This window comes from Cyprinus carpio, chromosome B22 (genome assembly GCF_018340385.1).
Source record: "Cyprinus carpio isolate SPL01 chromosome B22, ASM1834038v1, whole genome shotgun sequence".
In the NCBI taxonomy this organism is placed as follows: domain Eukaryota; kingdom Metazoa; phylum Chordata; class Actinopteri; order Cypriniformes; family Cyprinidae; genus Cyprinus; species Cyprinus carpio.
The window spans coordinates 31,601,962-31,620,851 of NC_056618.1; the positions used below are offsets into that span (position 1 = coordinate 31,601,962).

Consider the following 18,890-nt stretch of genomic DNA (forward strand, 5'->3'; position numbering starts at 1 on the left):
ATCTCATATTTTCTTGATTTTTTTAACCATTCCCACTTTACAGCATGCTAACAGCTAAAGCATGCTGATTTACAATGCTTTTTTTTCATCTTTCGGCACATATTAAAATGTTGAGAATGAGCGACACAATTCTTGGTAAGACTAAAAGAGCCAGAGAAGTTCTTGTCAGATTTAAAATACCCATGATCCTTGAAAAGGATTGTCATCTGTGACTCAGAGGGACTACTGTGCCATTTAACAAGCCTCAGTACTCAAGGGGGGCATAGTTACCATCAAATGTCATTAAACCAAATGTAAATGTAGAAATACAGGAATATGTTGCTATCCACCATGACAGCAGAGGCAATTTACCACAGAAGCAGACGATTTATGCTAACAGTTCATGCAATAGACATTCGTCGTGGAAATGCTAAGAATGCCGTTAACACAAAACGTTTTTTTTGAATATTTTATATTTTTTTTTATAATTTTTGGAAACATCCCCACAGTATAGCATGCTAATGGCTAAAATATGCTAATATGCAATGTTTTGTTCACCTTTTGAGCACAAAATTAAATGTTAAGGATCTGTGACACAGTGACTAAAAGTGTCAGGTAAGTTTTGGTGGCAATAGAGTTGCCTTTAAACTGAATGTAAGCATAGAAATATACAAAAAAACTTGCTCAACAAGATTTTCTTCAAACTTTTGCTCTTTAGCATGACGATAGAGGAAACCGATCACAGAATCAGAGAATTAATGCTAACGACCATGACCACATTCCTTGCAGCAATACTAAGAATGCAATTAGCACACACTTTCCAAATGTGAAACCATTTATGGATAATTCCGAATGCTTTCTGTCTATCTTTTTAGATTTTAGAAATATCCCAACAGTATAGCATGCTAACAGCTAAAACATGCCAATGCAAGATGTTTTTGTGAGCACAAACAAAAAGAGAATGTCAAATAAATGTAAAATAAGCCTTACAGCTTGTTTAAAATACCCATAATCCTTAAAGAGACAGATCTCAATTTGTGACTCAGAGGAGTTATTGTGGCGCTAACAAGCCTCAGTACTCTAGGGGGTGATAGAGTTACCTTCAAATGTCATTAAACCAAATGTAAACCTAGAAATACACAAAAACAACTTGCTTAGCATTTAATTTTCTTCACATTGTTGCCCTTCACCATGATAAATAGAGGAAACTGACCATAGAAACAGTTTATGCTAACAGCCATGATAGCATTCTTTTTTGTAATGCTAAGAATGAAATTAGCGTGAAATTTACATGCTTTCACAAATATTTAAATAATTTATGGCTAACTCATGGATAACCGTTTTCTGTCACTTTGACATAAAAAAAATAATAAATGCTATCTTATATTGATTTTAGAAACATTTCCCACAGCATAGCATGCTAACAACTAAACATGCTAACGTGAGATGTTTTTAACATTGAAAGCACAAAATAGAAAGAAAATTGTCAAAAACGTATGACACTGCAGATGTAAAGACTAAAAGAGGCACAGTAGTTCACTTTAAAAAAATAGCAGGTGTCACTATATTTGCAGGATGAAAAACAAAGCATGATGGTAAATTGTGTGAAGAATATTTCAGGTCATTTTGCTAAACCTAATCTGCATATACTCCACAATTCTTGTACGATCAGCAGTTTGTCGAGGAACTACAGGAAGCAGCGACGCTTCCTTCGTCAACGAGGAAAGACAAGAAATCCCTGTAGGACGGTTTGCGGCACTCTCTCACTGTTTCCTCGATTTCCCCTCTCTGAAGGGCCTGAGGACGGGGGTTGAGGCGTAAATGACATTTGCCGCAGGAGCCGTAGGCGATCTTTGGAGACAACTCAGTCAGACTCCTCATCTGTGACTCAACGGAGGCTGGAAGATGTGAATCACAAGTGGACAGCATTCTCACCCTCACTTTCTCCCTTTTTCACTCCTCTAATAATACTGCTTCTCGCAGGCTGAGCATATAAAGGATTCCCACAATGCAAGACAAATCCATTTACAACGTTATTGAGGCCAAGCGAGAACACAGCCTGACAAATATTAAGTACATATGATGAGATGCATACTTCCTGCAACAAATACCATTATTCTTTGCTTTCATAGAAATAAAAGAGCAATCAAACTTTTGGATGAATTACAATGTCAGGGAATTACACTGAGCTGTTGTGAATGAGATGCTGTAGGCGGTTCAGATGATGTCACATGACATCAAATCCTTTCCTAGCATTATTAGAATAATTAATAATGAACCTCTCGGTGGAATTTAAATATAAGTAAAGCAAATGATGACTAATGCAAATCAGTGATCGTTTATGTACAGCACGAGCAGACAATGCAATACTAAAATCTTTCATTCTCATGTAAATTACTATAAAAAAATATATAAGATAAAAATATATAAAATAAAAATAAAATAAATCCTTGTGATCCATAGCATCTCGAGGCCACGACATAAGGATGTTGTTACCTCGACAAATTGATCTTGTGGCCACGACATAATATCACGTTCCCACAACTAAGTGAACTGAATACATCACCTCCTGGTCACCATACTTATGACTTTTTCTATTTTTATGACTTGTGGTTAGTTTTTTTTGTTAACAAGCAGCTAATCTAAGAAGTTTAATTACAAAGACTATCCACCAGTGTTTAAAAGACTTTGAAACTATCCACCAGTGTTTAAAAGACTTTGAAATGGTCAAAAATGTACTGTACTTTATACAAGAGTATGAACATACTGTAGATGTGAATGCTTGGTCAATAAATTGCAATACATTGCTTTATGTTTGTTAAATTGAACCTAGTCTCCTGTGGGCTGATAATAATCAGTGAGAAATAGTTAAATTTATTCATTAACAAACAAACAAAAAATAAGATGAAAAAAAACTTTTTTTTATTAACTAGACTAAACCCCCATTAAACACAAAACAAGCAACATAAAACAAAATAACAAAATAAAACAAGCAAACACAAAATAACAAAACATGAAACAAAAAGCAAACAAAATACAGAACAAAACAACACAAACATAAGAAACACAACAAAAATGAAACTACCAATACAAAATAACAAGACAAAACAAAACACACAAAACTTAAAACAAAATAAACAACACAACAGAACAAACACACAGACACAAAAAAAGAAATAACACAAACACAAAATAAATAAAAAAAACAATATGAAGCAAAACACCAAGCACACAACAAATAAAAACAATTCAATACAAGTCATAAAAATAAAACACAAAACAAAACAACCAAACACAAAAAACATAAAAAAACAAAACAAGCAACACAAAAAAAGCAAAACAAAACAACCAACACAAATCATAACAATAAAACAAAACAACCAAACACAAATAAAAATAAACAAAAAAGCAAACAAAAAATAAATTGGCTGAATTTGATAAGTGTAAAGGCTCTCCCTATTGATAATTCATACACAACCACATCAAATACAATACTAGTCTACACTCACACAAACAGAAAACTCATTGGTCTAGTTCAGTGGACTCCAACTCATTCCAGGCAGGTGTGGTGGAGCACATTGAAGCTGAAGTCTGCATGAAGTTGTTTTTGTTGAACAGAACGGTCATGTTGTTCTCTGCTAGTCCTTTTAATTATAGTAGCAACACTAAAAACACCAATGTCCATGTTTAGCACCAGAGCTCAGGCAACTGCCGCTGGCTCGCCATACAATATTGTCATGCCACGTGCCAACTGCTTTGACATGGTTAACAGGTTAACTGACTTGTTAACTGGCTCATGGCCTCCCAAACTCACACAGTGTATGGATATACAGTAATGCTTAGAGTGAGACTTCGTAATCAGACTGCGTATGAGAAGAACTTGATTTTGTTTTATTTGAATTGAGCTTTATTTATTGCTGCTGTGTGCATGCTCAATAATCCCAGCATGCATAGACATGAACAGATTGCTGATATTATTAATGCACATATAATAACCTGTACGGCCCAGGGCAAGGGTTTCTCATATACTTTAACATAAAATCTATGGTTCAATCAGGGGTTATGACCTTATGAAGCTCTGGCTATTAAGATGAATCTTTTAAATGTCCGTAGCAATTATCTGGACTAAACTATATTATGTCTAACTGCTCTGCTTGGCTCTGCCCAACTGCTGCGTGTAGAAAGAGCTTCCCGAACCATCAGAATTAAAATAACGGGAAAGAAGCCATACACATGTACAGTAGAGTACATACAGTAAGTAATGATTATAAAATGCAGAGTAATAAGGGAAATTAAATTTAAGGAATGCGAATGAATGAAGCTCATTTTTCTTAAAATTATAAATAATACAAATTGTATTAAATTTAAGAGATATTAATTAATGAATTAATACAACAAAATATGGAAATAAAGTTGAACAATAAATAAATTAAAATGTTCTCACTTATTTTTCTGAAACAAAATAAAAATATAAATTACATTAAATTTAAGAAACGCGAATGAATGAATGAATGAATGAATGAATGAATTTATAAATTTTTTTTTTGATAAATATTAATAATTATGGAGATAAAAACATTTTAATGAATGAATGAATAAAACTTAAAATTCTTAAAATTATAAATAATATAAATTATATTAGATTTAAGGAATATGAATGAATGAATGAATGAATGCCTAAAAACAGAAATAAATACAACAAAATATGGGAAGAAATGTTGAACAATAAATAAATAAATAAAACTTTCTCACCTATTTTTCCTGAAACAAAATGAAAATAATATAAATGGCATTAAATTTAAGAAATGAGAATGAATGAATGAACAAATGAATAAATGGAAAAAAAACTAGATAAGTAACATAATGTGGAGAAAAAAACATTTGAATGAATGAATGAATGAATGAATAAAGCTATTTTTTTAAATTTAAGGGATTTGAATGAATGAATGAAACTTATTACTCTTATTTTACTGAAACAAAATGATAAATAATATGAATGCTATTAAATTTAAGGAATGTAAATGAATGAATGAATGAATGAATAGCCTAAAAATAAAACTAGATAAATACAAAAAAAAATATGGAGGGGGAAAAACATTTGTGTAGTAAATGAATGAATGAATGAATGAAGTATCTTATTAACTTACTTTTCTGAAACTCACCAAAATCACATAGCAAAGGTTTGATGGATGAATTTGAACCACATTATCTCATGACGACACTTCTGCAGACAACATGTACTCACGTGGAGTTGGAGAGTTTCTGTCCACTGTCCAATAACTTTATATCCGAGAGTGTTGTTGATGTTCATCTGGTACTGGAAAAGATCATACCGTCCCGGTGCGTCGCCATTTCGATTGAACGTGACGGACGTCCCAGCGCTCCCTGCGAAAGACAGACTCAGACTTAGAAACCTACCTTCAACACTGTCAGACAAACATACTGCGTATCAATCATACATCATGAAAAAAAATGCCCTGACATGCCTCGAAGACAACAAGACCCCATTGTTTGCATTTCCAATCCGTACGGAGACAAAAGTTAGTTTGGTTGTGACAGGAATACAAACAATGTGTGCCCCTCAGGCCAACAGCGGAGACTGACAAAACCTGACATTCATCACCATTCGTTTGTTTGAAGAGCTTTACCTGCAGGGCTTGGCACTCACGATCACAAATCTGCCAAAACACAATCAACAGTGTGGCTTTCTCGAGCACAGATGAAACGCCAGGCTCTCGCTGTGGACTGCTGACACATCCTCATCACACTTGTTACACTGGGACTCATGGGTTGTGCAAGGTAGCTATCAGTAGCACTTCTTTTGATATGAGAAACATTTCATTGAAAGGGAAGATCGCCACTGTGCAGCCTGTTTTATATACATCACATACAAAAACTATCTTACTATTATTCTTACTGTTTTTGAGCTCTCAGCCACGCAATTGATAAGTGAAAAAAATATTTATGGATGCACCTGGATTCTCTCAAACTATTGTTTTTCTGCATCGAATCAAAAATTAATAATTGGAAAGTTAAATTATGATTCATTCTGCATTCTTCAATCATACACTCGACAAATGATATAAATAAAGTGTCAGGCGAAGTGTAAATTGATATTCATCAGGAATTGTTTTGCAATCATGGCCCTAGTATGTGATTGGAATGACAGCAGTTCATTTTTTGCATATTATTTTAGTTTTTATTTTTATATTTAACTTTATTTGTTCAATGTTCATTTGTTTGTCCGTTCGCTCATTTATATTTTGAAATTACAAACTAAAAACAAAATTGTAACTGTAAAAACTAATATAAAAACTAGACATGAAAACTGATGTAAAAAAAAGAAAATGTGTTTGTGTTTTCTTTTTAATATAACATAATATTAATTGTAAATGTACTGAGTGTGTGAATGAATGAATAAATGAATGCATGAATGAAAGCCTAAAATGAAACTAGATAAATGCAAAAAAATATAAAAAGAATACTTGTGAACTTTATTATTATTATTATTATGGCATATCATTAATTAATTCATTTATTTGTTTATTTTACCAAATAATAATAATTTATTAATTTATAAATATCATTATATTTATGTGACTGGTTGTAGCATATGACATTCATTCTAATGATAAATAGTAATGTTTTTTTTTTTTCAAACCTAATAAATAATTAAATAATACAAGTATACTAATATAAGTATACTACTACTACGACTACTACTACTACTATTAATATTAATAGTAATACTAATACTAATAATACTAATAATATGCCAAACTGTTTAGTTGGTGTCATGAATTTAATACTTTTAATTATCATTGTAATAGATTAATTATACCACTCTGACACTTTTGATTTAATCCATAAAAAATAATTGGAACACAAAAATTTATAGTGTTTGTGTATTCAATTTTAAATGTACACATCCGTACATAAAACTGAACATCAGTGACCCATTAAACCCTCCAACCTATCTACACAACCAAAATACTGCATCATTCTGAATGTAATCCACACCCAAAGTAGTTTCTTTTAAAACTACCTCAGGCTTGAAGAAAGAAGGGAAAAAGTGGCAGTGAAAGTAATTTAGTTGAGGTTAGGTTAAGTTAAAATAAGATTGATTGACTGTTGCGTCGCTTTGAGCAACATGGGTGGACAAAAACATGCTTGAGTGTCTTTTAGTCCCTTCATTATTCAGTCACTTTGGCGTCACCCGCTGCCTGTTCAGGTTTATTTTGTTTGTCCATGTTTTGTTAAGAGGGCATCATGGGAAAAAGGAAGAAATCTTTTATTCTACTAATAGACTTTAGGGAGAATGAAGACACTGGAAGCTACAGGAGACCCGCAGAGATAAAGAACAACGGCACACTAGAAACACTTAAAGAGCAGATGAGGGCCTAGAAAAACTACTGAATATCACAAATAACAGCCTTCTACTTCACACTGAATTAACAAAAGTCTTCCAAGATGCTGCACTGCTAACACATTAAAAAGGGTTTTTTTTTTTTTTTACTATAAATGCTTTTATGAACCAGGTGTTGATTTTTATCATGTGTCGTTCATTTTGCTATGGAAGCCCATTTCCACCACACAATTCAAAAAGTCAGAATTGCAAGATACAAACTCAGAATTCTGATTTATTTTCTCACAATCTTGCAATTCTGTCTTTTTTTCTTTCTTTTTTTTTTTTTTTTGTGATTTTATTTTTACTTATTGTAATTAGCTTTTTTCTCTGAATACAGAGTTTATATCACACAATTTTTCTATTTTTTTTTCTGATTCCACAATTTTTCAGAATCACGATTGTACATCTCACAATTCTGACTTTTTTCCTGGAATTTCAAGTTTACATCTCAATTTATTTCTTTTTTTTTTCTCTCAGAATTCTGTGTTTACATCTCACATCTTGGATTTCTCATTATTTTTTTATTTTTTCCTTCTCAGAATTCTGACTTTATATCTCACAATTCTGACACTTTTTTTTTTTTTTTTTGGAATTCCAAGCTCACATCTCAAAATTAAGATTTTTTTTTTTTTTTTTTTTACTTCTCAAAATTCTGAGTTTACATGTCACAATTTTGACTTTTTTTTACACTGAATTCCAAGTTTACATCCTGGAATTCTAGCTCTTTTTTTCTTCTTCTCAGAATCCTGAGTTTATATCTTACAATTATGACTTTTTTTTTTTCTCTGAATTCCAAGTTTACATCTCAAAATTCTGATTCTTTTTTTTTTTTCTGAATTCCGAGTTTACATCTCAAAAATCTGATTTTTTTTTCAGAATTCCAAGTTTACATCTCAAAATTCTGATTCTTTTTTTTCTGAATTCCGAGTTTACATCTCAAAATTCTGATTTTTTTATTTTTTAGAATTCTGAGTTTACATCTCACAATTCTGACATTTTTCTTGGAATTTCAAGTTTGCATCTCGCAATTCTGACTCTCTTTTTTTTTTTTTTCATCTCAGAATTCTGAGTTTGAGAGGCCCTATCATAAACCCGGTGCAATGCGGCATCAGCAATGACGCATGTGTTTTTTGCTAGTTTCAGCATGACCCAGTTATCATTTTCACATCTTGCACTATGTTGTTTAAATAGCAAATGCATTTTTGCCCATTTATGGTCTAAAGTCAATGGCGCAGTATTTATTTATTTTTTGTTATTTAAAGATTGTATTAGTAATATGCGCCTACAGGCGAGCCCACAACACGCAAACACTCTGCTTATTACACACACAGGGACACGCAGCAGCCAACAAACATGCAAATATTAAAAATTAAATGATTATTATTGTGTAGGCTACATAAATATAAAAATGCCTACATATCATAATGGATAGTCATTGCATGTATCAGAATTAGGCTACCTATAGGCTCGCACACGAGCAGCTCTGTTTCCTCTCTGGAGATGCGTTCAGTCCTTGCTCTTGCAAATTCTGCCGTGTAAATAGCAAATCTGCCATGGCGTAAGTCACAGTTACCTACCTATCTACCTATTCATTCATTCATTCATTTGTCCATCCATCCATTCATCCCGTGGTGGAAATGGCCTTTCATTTTAACAACCTCATATATCTCTTTAAAAACCCAGTGGCAAAATGTCCTAGTTACATGACAGCAGTGAATTCACCCGTTAAACTTCTAAGCTACTCAGAGAGCTCCGATCTCAATATTATACAGTAATTGCACTGTAGATATTAGATATGGACATGACCTTCTTAAGTATATTAATTATTAGTATGCAAAGAGCCTTTGAATCTTTTTTTTTTTTCATGTCCTCGCTGGGGGAAACTCTTTTTGAACTCTTTGAAAAAAAATGGCAGAAACGTCAGTAGCCCAACTTCAAGCAGTATGTTCTCTCCTTTCCTCCCTAAATTCTCATTGTTCCATGTCCGTGACACATCCTATCACCACAAGAGTTAACATGCATAAATAACCAGCAGACAAAAACAGCACTGCATCATTTTATTAATAAGTGCAGTACTAGATAAACAGGTTAGATATATGTATATGACATGCACTTTCAGCAGTATCTACTTTAATTGTTAATATTACTTTAATTGTATATATATATAATTTTTTTTTTTTTTTTTTTTATATATATATGTTTTTTGCTTGCATAAATAGAATTCCAACTACGTAATAAGTTTCAAGAATTGAATACTTTTAACACCTTTTTTTTCATTATGATAGAGGAATTGTCAATGTTTTATATTTCAGCCTGCTTAAACTGGCTATATTAATGGCTCATATTGTTTGAATTAGATCAGTATTTCAGTATTTTTCACTTAGAAATTGCAAGTGAATTTTAGAAACTTCTAAAAATCTTGTACAATTTTAATACATGGAGAATTTCTAAACTCATTTTTCCTTTACACAGGCAATCTAGACATTTTGGGTAAATTGGGCCTCAAACTGGGTGAATGCATAAAGTGTATTGGCATAAAAAAAAAAAAATGTATTTTAATAGTATGTATGCTATATACAATAACATCCATCTGTGAATTCAATGGTCCATGAAGCTAAAGATGATTAATTAGTTTATATGTCTTAATGCTTATATATGTAAAGTATGCATACATATATGTGCTAACTGTCAAGTCAACAGTTGAACATTGCATTTCAAAATAAACTACGTCATGCGTGCACATACATTCTGAATATGAATTTGAATTATATATGCATGCCAGAGGGAAGGTTTTCTTATTGTGCATGCAATGCTCATAAATTATAAATGCCATACAAGTATTAGTGTGCTACAGTAAACAATATCAGATGGGCAGCAATGATCAAAATGCTTTTATTTAGAAATTTTATCTAAAATAAATAAATAAATAAAAAGTTTCATTTAAAATGATATCAAGATTAATTTGTTTAAGGTGTCCTTGCTACAGTGTAGTTTTACATTTAAGTACCGAGTAATATTAATTAACTAAGCATACTTTCTATATACAGTAGTTAGGGTTAGGATTAGGATTACGGTTTGGATAAGGTTTACGTGCATGCAATTATGCATAATTTATTGTTATTAATAGTAATAACAGTGAGTACATGTAATGTGTGACGAACACCTTAAAATAAAGTTTCACCAAATTTTGACTGAAAAGGTGAATATATACAAATCTTTAGGTGCATATTTACATTTACATATTTATATTATAAAGCAATTTATTTATAAAGGAAATGTACAGGTTTATGGCTAAATAAATGTGTGTGTGTGTGTGTGTGTATATATATATATATATATATATATATATATTTTATATATATATATATATATATATAATATTTCAAAAAGTAATTATTTCATTAGTTCCCTTACACGCAATTATCAATATATTACTTAATACACATCATCAGATAAAATAAATCATTACAGCCTTAAAGCACAGCCAATCATGTTTTTTCTTTCTTTTCTTGTTATTAAATAGCTTTGATCTATTTCCATAAGCTGGTGTATGATGTTTGAACGTCACTGCTTACTTTATAAGAACACTACAGAAAACAAATTAACGACAGCTGAGTAATATTATTTCAAGAAGTTTCCATGTGCTTTTGTGTTTTTACAACATGGATTGAATTGGGTGCTTATCATAAAAGACTTTTCAGAAATGGTTAACATTAGATCAAAAGCTTGTTATTATCTACAAAAGATAATATGCTGTTGTTTGGCATTTCTGCGCAGAGTGCTCTGTTAATATTAGGTATTTTATGAAAACGTAATCATATCTTTACGAAACAAAAAACTATAAATTCATATAGTTCTATAGGTTCTTAGTTCTATAGGTTTATACAACAAACTTTAAAAAAAAAAAAACTTCGAAGTTGCACAAATAGTAAATAAAAATAATTTCTTACAGTTCCTAGAATATTGAAGCGATGCAATTTGTAAAACATTTTATTGTTAAAAAAAAAAAAAACCAATGCAAGTAAAATTTGTATAATTGTACGTTTCAGTGTTATTCTTAAAATGAACGAATAAATGAATAAATAATTCACGCTGTTTGTTGGCATAAAATTCTTGCAGATTTCTTCATTAGCATTTAGCCACCTGTCTTTGTATTCTAGTAATTAAAACCAAGTATTTTGCCGAGTCTGTTTGGAGTATCGTTCACCAGCCTTTAAGTTAGATCATATATTTACCCCAAATAGTATTTTCTCATCATCACACAGACATCAAAGGTGCAGTTGCACTTTGATCTAACAGTGCCCTGGTGCAGGACTACACAAGTTGCATTTCATTAAGATGCATTAATGAGAGATTTCCTTTCTTCTTGGAAGTTTCCTATTTCAAAGATCCAACACAAAGGCAGGTTTGGGATATGTGAGATATAAAGTATTTAGAAAGTTGGAGTCCCATGCAAGAAGCAGCAACAAAGGCTGCTTCAAAGAGGAATGTATGTATGGTATGTGTGTCCACTGGAACAGAAGAAACCTGCTCAGTATTGTCCAAACCAGTCTGTAAAGTCTGTCAAAATACATTGTAAAAAAATATTATTTAAATATAAATATGTAAATATCTATTTTTTTTTTTTACTTTGAAATTTCATGCTTAATTCAATGTGTTACTTGCCATTTCTTTGTAATTATTTGTCAAATTTACTAGCAATTTCTGACTGAAATTATTTTGCCACCATTGTTTTTTTGGTGTAGTTGGAAAATTATTTCCAAAGTATACACACACACACACACACACACACACACACACACACACACACACACACACACACATATATATATATATATATATATTGAAAACATGTTAAGAAATAATTACTACACTTACTATTTTAAAATATATATTTTCAAGGTAAAAATTAATTAGGTAAATAACATGCATCATTACGTAATATTTATCAGTCGCACCACATGACATTTTACAACCATTTTATGAAATAAAAATTATTCATATTTTATTATGACGGTCTACAAGTGTCCTCTCTATGATATCATTTATTTATTTATTTTTATTTTAGGTCGCACCACATGACATTTGGCAGACAAAAGCTTTTCAAATAACAATAAGCAATTTTTTTATTAAAATTTTTCAAAAGATTTTTTTTTACCTTCCCATCGATAAATATAAACATGTTCACAAATTAAGACATGCTAAACTCTGTACTCATTCACTGTATCTAAGAACTGCATTTTTTATATATTTCTGAATTACTATATTTGAATGTTACATAATTAGATGAACTTTCTATAGTAATAACAGTATGCATAATCACAAGCATCTAACCCTAAACCAAACCCAAATCCTAAATAGAAAGTATTTGTAGTTAATGACTATTACACAGAAGTTATTGTGCAATTACACTGTAATAACATCACACCTTAAATGATGTGTAGCCAAATTAATATTAGTAAGATGCCATTGACTCAATATGGCATTTATCTGATGTTGTGAGCTTTGGTGGACTCACCGTTGAAGCTGACCGATCGGATGTACTTGAGGAGCTTCTTGCCACCAGCGTGCTCCATCTCCCCACAAACGCCCGACTGGTCAGGACAAAGGTCCTTCTGCATGTTGTGCAGGGCATGAGCCATGGCATACACCGCGTCTATCACAAACTGCACCTTCCCTTCCTGCTCGTATTTGGAGTCTGTTCCTATTCGCTCTTGCCCTGAAAGGAAGAAACAAAAGAAAAAGTCAAAATAGAGCGAAGACTTTGTAACGAGACGTGTGCCTAAATGCTCTCACAGGAGAGCATAAACACAAAGAAACAGAGTCGACTCTGGAAGCTTTTGAAGAAATATGTGAGGTAGAGCAACAAAACAACAAAACAAACATTTGAAGCTATCGCACACTTTAGGAACAGTCTTTCATTTGACAAATCTTGGCAGGTTTTGGCCCCTATCTTTAACGCAGTGAAGAGTAATGCCTGAAATTCTAGGTTCTTATCTTACTTCGGTCTCTGATGTTGTCACAGTTTTGCTATCTTCAACTTAGCGGTTTAAAGAGATTTATTTGCAGTTTTTGTTCACATGCAGTGTTAGGGAGTACAAATGAATAAATAAATATTTTAAAATGTTTAAAAACATTTAAATTGGTGTTTACTCGGCGATTGATGATTTAAGCTACTTTGTGCGTAGTATAGCTAACTACCTTTTTTGCAATTAGCTAGTAGAGTAAAAGCAGTTTAAGTGTTCACAGATTTTCTACTGAAACAGGAAGTTGGATGAGGCATAGTGAATGACTAATTTTCTTTTTCTAAAATAGACGCAAGGCTGAATAACGGTTGCCAACTGCTAGCCACATTCGCATTTAATTGGACAAACAAATTGCCTACCGTTAGAAGTGTCGTCATTATTTATGCTTTGTTTTCCCAGAAGAGTCATTTTTAAAAGCATACATCTTCTAACAGTGACATTTGTCAATACATTAGCATGTAGATTAGCCCCAGTGATAACAGACATAGATTAATAGAGTCACTGTTGTGACAAATCTGTAGGAAATTTTTGACTAAATGCCTCTTCTCTTCAGAAATGTCATTAAGTCAATATAATTCATTAGGTATTGATGGAAAATTTATTCCACACACACAAAATCAACCGAGCTGACCGAGGACTAAGGGTACCTTTACTTAAAAATGTCTTAATAATGACAATGGTCAGACTTTAGCCTCACCTTAAACTGTGAGGAAAAGCCGTGAAAGTTCTATTAAGACCGGCTATTCCTCGATCCACTGGTGGAGGATCTCATGGGACGCCAATGGAGTTCATGCAATATTCTTAGCAATTTCTCTCCAATTAGCTTTGCTGTCGTCCAGATCTGACACCCACCCTTAGATGCCAGTCCTGGTTCCTCAGGGACGCTCTTATAGTCTGTCTTCCCACTATAACGGCTTTCATTAAACATACTACAGCTGGCTTAGTAGGCTTTTCTGTCCCATCAACCGTGGCTAACTCAAATATGTGTATTTTGGAGACAGCTTAATAATAAATGGCCCTAGTCCTATGAGGAAGGAACAGGTGACTCTAATATTGACTGACAGAACAGGAAAACTAGCTCTGGAAAATTTCTGCCCATCAAAAAGCGGCATTAGATCTTTTCGGTGAGCTTGAAAAATGCCATCTGGGACTTGATTTCAATCTGTGATGAGTGGATCTTATTATTTAGATGATATATACTTGCAGGACGATTGATGTCCTGAAGACGTCCTTAGAGGGAGAAAAAAAAAAAAACAACAACTTGTAGGATGTCACTTTTCATTTCTGCTTCATTTGACTTTACATCTCAGAAGTCGCTAGTTATTCACTGGGCTGTTGAGATGCTAATGGTTAACTAGACATCGTTGGTATAAATGGAAACCAAACCTGGGATTCCATAATAAACGAGATTGCACAAGTGTGCCCCAACCCTTGTGTCAAGATGGATTTGCTACTTAAAGAGGCTCTACACTTTCTCAACATCCTGATGGCATCAAATTAAAGGGTTATGTCTGTCATCTTGTCAGGGTCAGCAGAAAGCATTGAGGGATTCAGATCAATAGACATCAGGCAGTGACAAAAACCCCATTCTGCTAGAGGTTCGGACATGCTGAAGGTCACAATGACCATTAGAAAATAATAAGCTGCTATTACGGTGACAGATATCTTGTTGAACAATGCTTCACAATTACACCTAGTTGCCATTATTGACTGAAAACTGTACCGAGCTCAGAAGCTTTTTAGAAAATTGTCTGTCTCTAGTATATCCTTGATTTTTCATCACCAAACCTCTGCTTTGTATTGACCAGAACTGAATTGCCATAAAATGTCGTGATTATCACCAGAAGCTGTTTACCATTATAGCTAGGTAAAAATTAACATGGAAAAGATGCTTAAGAAAAATTGTCTGCAAAGTTTTAAAGGAACAGTACACCCACAAATTAAAAATTAGCTGAAAATTTCCTTGCCCTCAGGTTATCCAAGATGTGGATGAGTTTGTTTATTCATGGGAACAGACTGGGAGAAATGTAGCATCACATGCTCACCAATGGATCTTCTGCAGTGAATGGGTGCCATCAGAATGAGAGTCTAAACAGCTGATAAAACATCACAATAATTCACAAGTAATCCATACCCCTCCAGTCCATCAGTTAAAATGCTGTGAAGCAGAAAGCTGAGTGTTTGTAGGAAACAATTCCTTAATTAAGATGTTTTTGACATCGAACTTTCACTTCGAGCTGAATATGAGTCCTGTATCTATAATATTGTTTTCTCCAGTGAAAGTCATCTTGTGTTAGTTAGGTGTCAGACTTATCTAAGAACTTTGCATTAATCAGGTATGGATTTTTTATATTTGTTGTAATGTTGGTGTATTTTGATGTGAGAAGACAATGTGGGATGGCCTTTTCCCTGGAGGAAGCATTTTTATGGATTATGGATTCTTTTCTGGATTCTGGAGTTCTTAAAAACACCTTAACTCTTTTCCCGCCATTGACGAGTTATCTTGTCTTTTAGAAGACAACGCTTCCCAACCAAAGATGAGTTTTCACTGTTATACAGTTGGGGGTGCTATTACACATCCTGAATGAATACAGAACCTCCCAAACAAAAACACACGTGAACAGGACGGAGAAACGAGCGATCTCTTATGTAAAAAGATGCATATTAAAAATAATGCGATCATCAGCAATAGACAGCATATTAATGAAAAATGCATAATGTTACAGAGTAAAATGATGATCCAGGAAGTGGTATATGTCTGTGCAAGCTTTGGAGGTGTTGATGGAAGCGATTTACTTGATTTATGCTGAATATTATCCAGATGTAATTTTTGATTTAAAAAAAAGTGATTTTCTCTCCTTTTTGCTCAAAACTATACATCTTTATAACCTACCTATATTCTAGTGTTGATAAAAAAAAGGATGCTAGAATAAAACTGATTTTTTTTTTTTTTTTTTTTAAAAGTAGAGGCTCTGATCTTAATTTTGGTGTATTGCATTTTCAAATTTTCATTCAGCAAAATATACTGTGAATTTTTTGTGAAAATCATCAAAATCACTGGCGGTGGCTGGCAACTTTTTTCAAAAATGCTTGCAGGGAAACAGTTAATGATGGATTTGTTTCTTATAAACATACAGTTTTTCACTTCACATGACATTAATTGATGGACTGGTGTGGTGTGGATTACTTGTGAATTATTTTGATGTTTTTATCAGCTGTTTGGACTCTCATTCTGACGGCACCCATTCACTGCAGAGGATCCATTGGTAAGCAAGTGATGGAATGCTACATTTCTCCAAATCTGTTTCAAAGAAGAAACATACCCAATTACATCTTGGATATCCTGAAGGTGAGTAAATTTTAAGGAAAAGTTAATTTAGGGTTACATAAAAAAAACAAAACAAAAAACAGAAGCCCAATGTCCTGGAACACTGAAAACATGCTCTTTTTGACATTTTCACGGATGAATCTTTCATCAAAAAAGCCATTTAATCTACTTGATTCTCTTGTCAAAGTGATGAGAACAAACTCTATTGTGGAACATATATCTTGCCAGATGTTTATGCTAATTGGAGTGCCGGTTTCCAACTTGCGTGCATGGGTTTCACCTAATCTGTATCAGCCATATGTTATTTGAACTGCAAATTTATTCTCTCTCTCTCTCTCTCTTTTCTGATGAAAACATGCCAGGTGTTAATGCTGAATAAAACAAACATTATGCAAACAGCAAATAACCTAAGCTCTAAACTATCCTGAACTTGTAAATGTCACATTTCATGTCATGCCATTTCATAATAACATTGCATTGCATTTAACATTCATAATTTGCCTTTATTAAAGGCCAAACTATTCTTAATTTTGATGTGAAAGCTTGTGTATGCATAGAGTTAAACACATTCAGCATTTCACGCCATGAGGATCACATTTTAACATACATGTAAAAACTGCACCAGTGGATGCTCTGCAGTGAATGGGTGCCATTAGAATAAGAGACCAAATATGTCACAGTTCCATTGGTGAACAAATGAGTTAATGCTAAATTTCTCAAAACTGTTCTGATGAATAAACTAATATACATATTTAATGACCTATAGGCAGAGTAAATTTGAGTAGATTTTCATTTGTGTGTATGTGCGTGCGTGTGTGTGTGTGTGTGTGTGTGTGTGTGTGTGTGTGTGTGTGTGTGTGTGTGTGTGTGTGCGAGAGAGAGAGAGAGAGAGAGAAATATTCCTTTAGGAGAAAATTGTATTTGATAATTTTTCAGATATTGTGGGAACGTTACTTTTGAATGTTCTTTGAAGCCGAAGTTCTGAGAATGTTTGTGTTAGCTGGGATTCTGTTGCATTCTAGCAGTTTTGGAATGCAAAGATGCATCCCGTGTGTTTGCACCCTGAGTCTGCGTCTGCAAACTGCAAAAAGAAAACGGCCATTTTTAATTCTCCCTGTGAGAGATATTTGAGAGATGTGGACCCACTGTGGTGCCAGCCCGAGGCAACTCTACCCACAATCCTTTATTCTAAACAAACCGATACAGCCATTCATGAGCACAAACAGAGTGCCTCGCCATCCACCACTCCTCGCAAAAGATTCCCTTTGATCTCCAAAATACCTATTAGGCATTTCAGAGATAATTAGGTAGCTTGATTCTGCTTAAGTAGGGAATAAAAGTTTTAAAAGGTACTGCATCCCTCCCTAAAACAGAAATTGTGACACAGCTGGTGGACTTAGCTGAACCAGAACATCACTGCAGAGCTCCCAGTGGTTACAGGTGTGAATAATAATCCAGCAAACATGTGGAGGTTCAGTATACTGATCATTCTAGTTCAAACGAGAGCTGCTCTGATCTTGTCAAGTCAGAACAATAAAGCCTCATATAGATGGATGGATCGATGGAAGTATGGGCGTTTTCTTGCTTCTGATGTGCTAGGCAATGGTTGTCACTCTCATTATTATCAAGCTATAATTCTGCAAAACCCGCCGCTGAAAATGGAAGTGATCCTGGAGCATGTGCTACATAGATAAACACAGCATGTAATTATGGTGAAAAGATGTCTGTGGGCTGATTGGCGCCTGCTGAAAGAGGTCAAAAAATGGAAAGGAACGAATCAGGGTGTCTCCGTTTCCTCAGAGCAAAACATCCTACACAAGAAGCGCTTTTTTGTTACCGATACAATAAACTGAGACTCGCACAAGGAACAAGGACTTAAAACAAAACTATTACAATCACCCCATCTGACTGGATAACTAATGTTTTTTTTTGTTTGTTTTTTTTTTTTTTTAAATTCAACATTCCATTTACGTTCCTTGTTACCCATTTCTGGTCTTCAAAAATATGTATATTTTAACATTTTCAAAATGTTTCCAAATGTGCATATATGAATGAATGACAAATGTAATGTAGAAATGCTAATGCAAAGCTAAATTTACAAGGTTTCAGTGAATGTACAACCTTTATTTATAAATATGTCACATCACAA

At 33.3% G+C, this 18,890-nt stretch overlaps 1 protein-coding gene across 2 annotated transcripts in view; it reads right to left on the reverse strand.

Annotated features, from left to right (window-relative positions):
• The window catches only part of LOC109099699 (metabotropic glutamate receptor 7-like), a 203,817-nt gene that overhangs the window by 64,208 nt on the left and 120,719 nt on the right, over window positions 1–18,890 (reverse strand). For both annotated transcript variants that reach the window (XM_042749679.1, XM_042749680.1), the window contains exons 6-7: window positions 12,906–13,106; window positions 5,225–5,364 (exon numbers count right to left, since the gene is read on the reverse strand). In XM_042749679.1, the coding sequence (XP_042605613.1) occupies window positions 5,225–5,364; window positions 12,906–13,106 (341 nt within the window). The remainder of the gene's footprint in view (window positions 1–5,224; window positions 5,365–12,905; window positions 13,107–18,890) is intronic.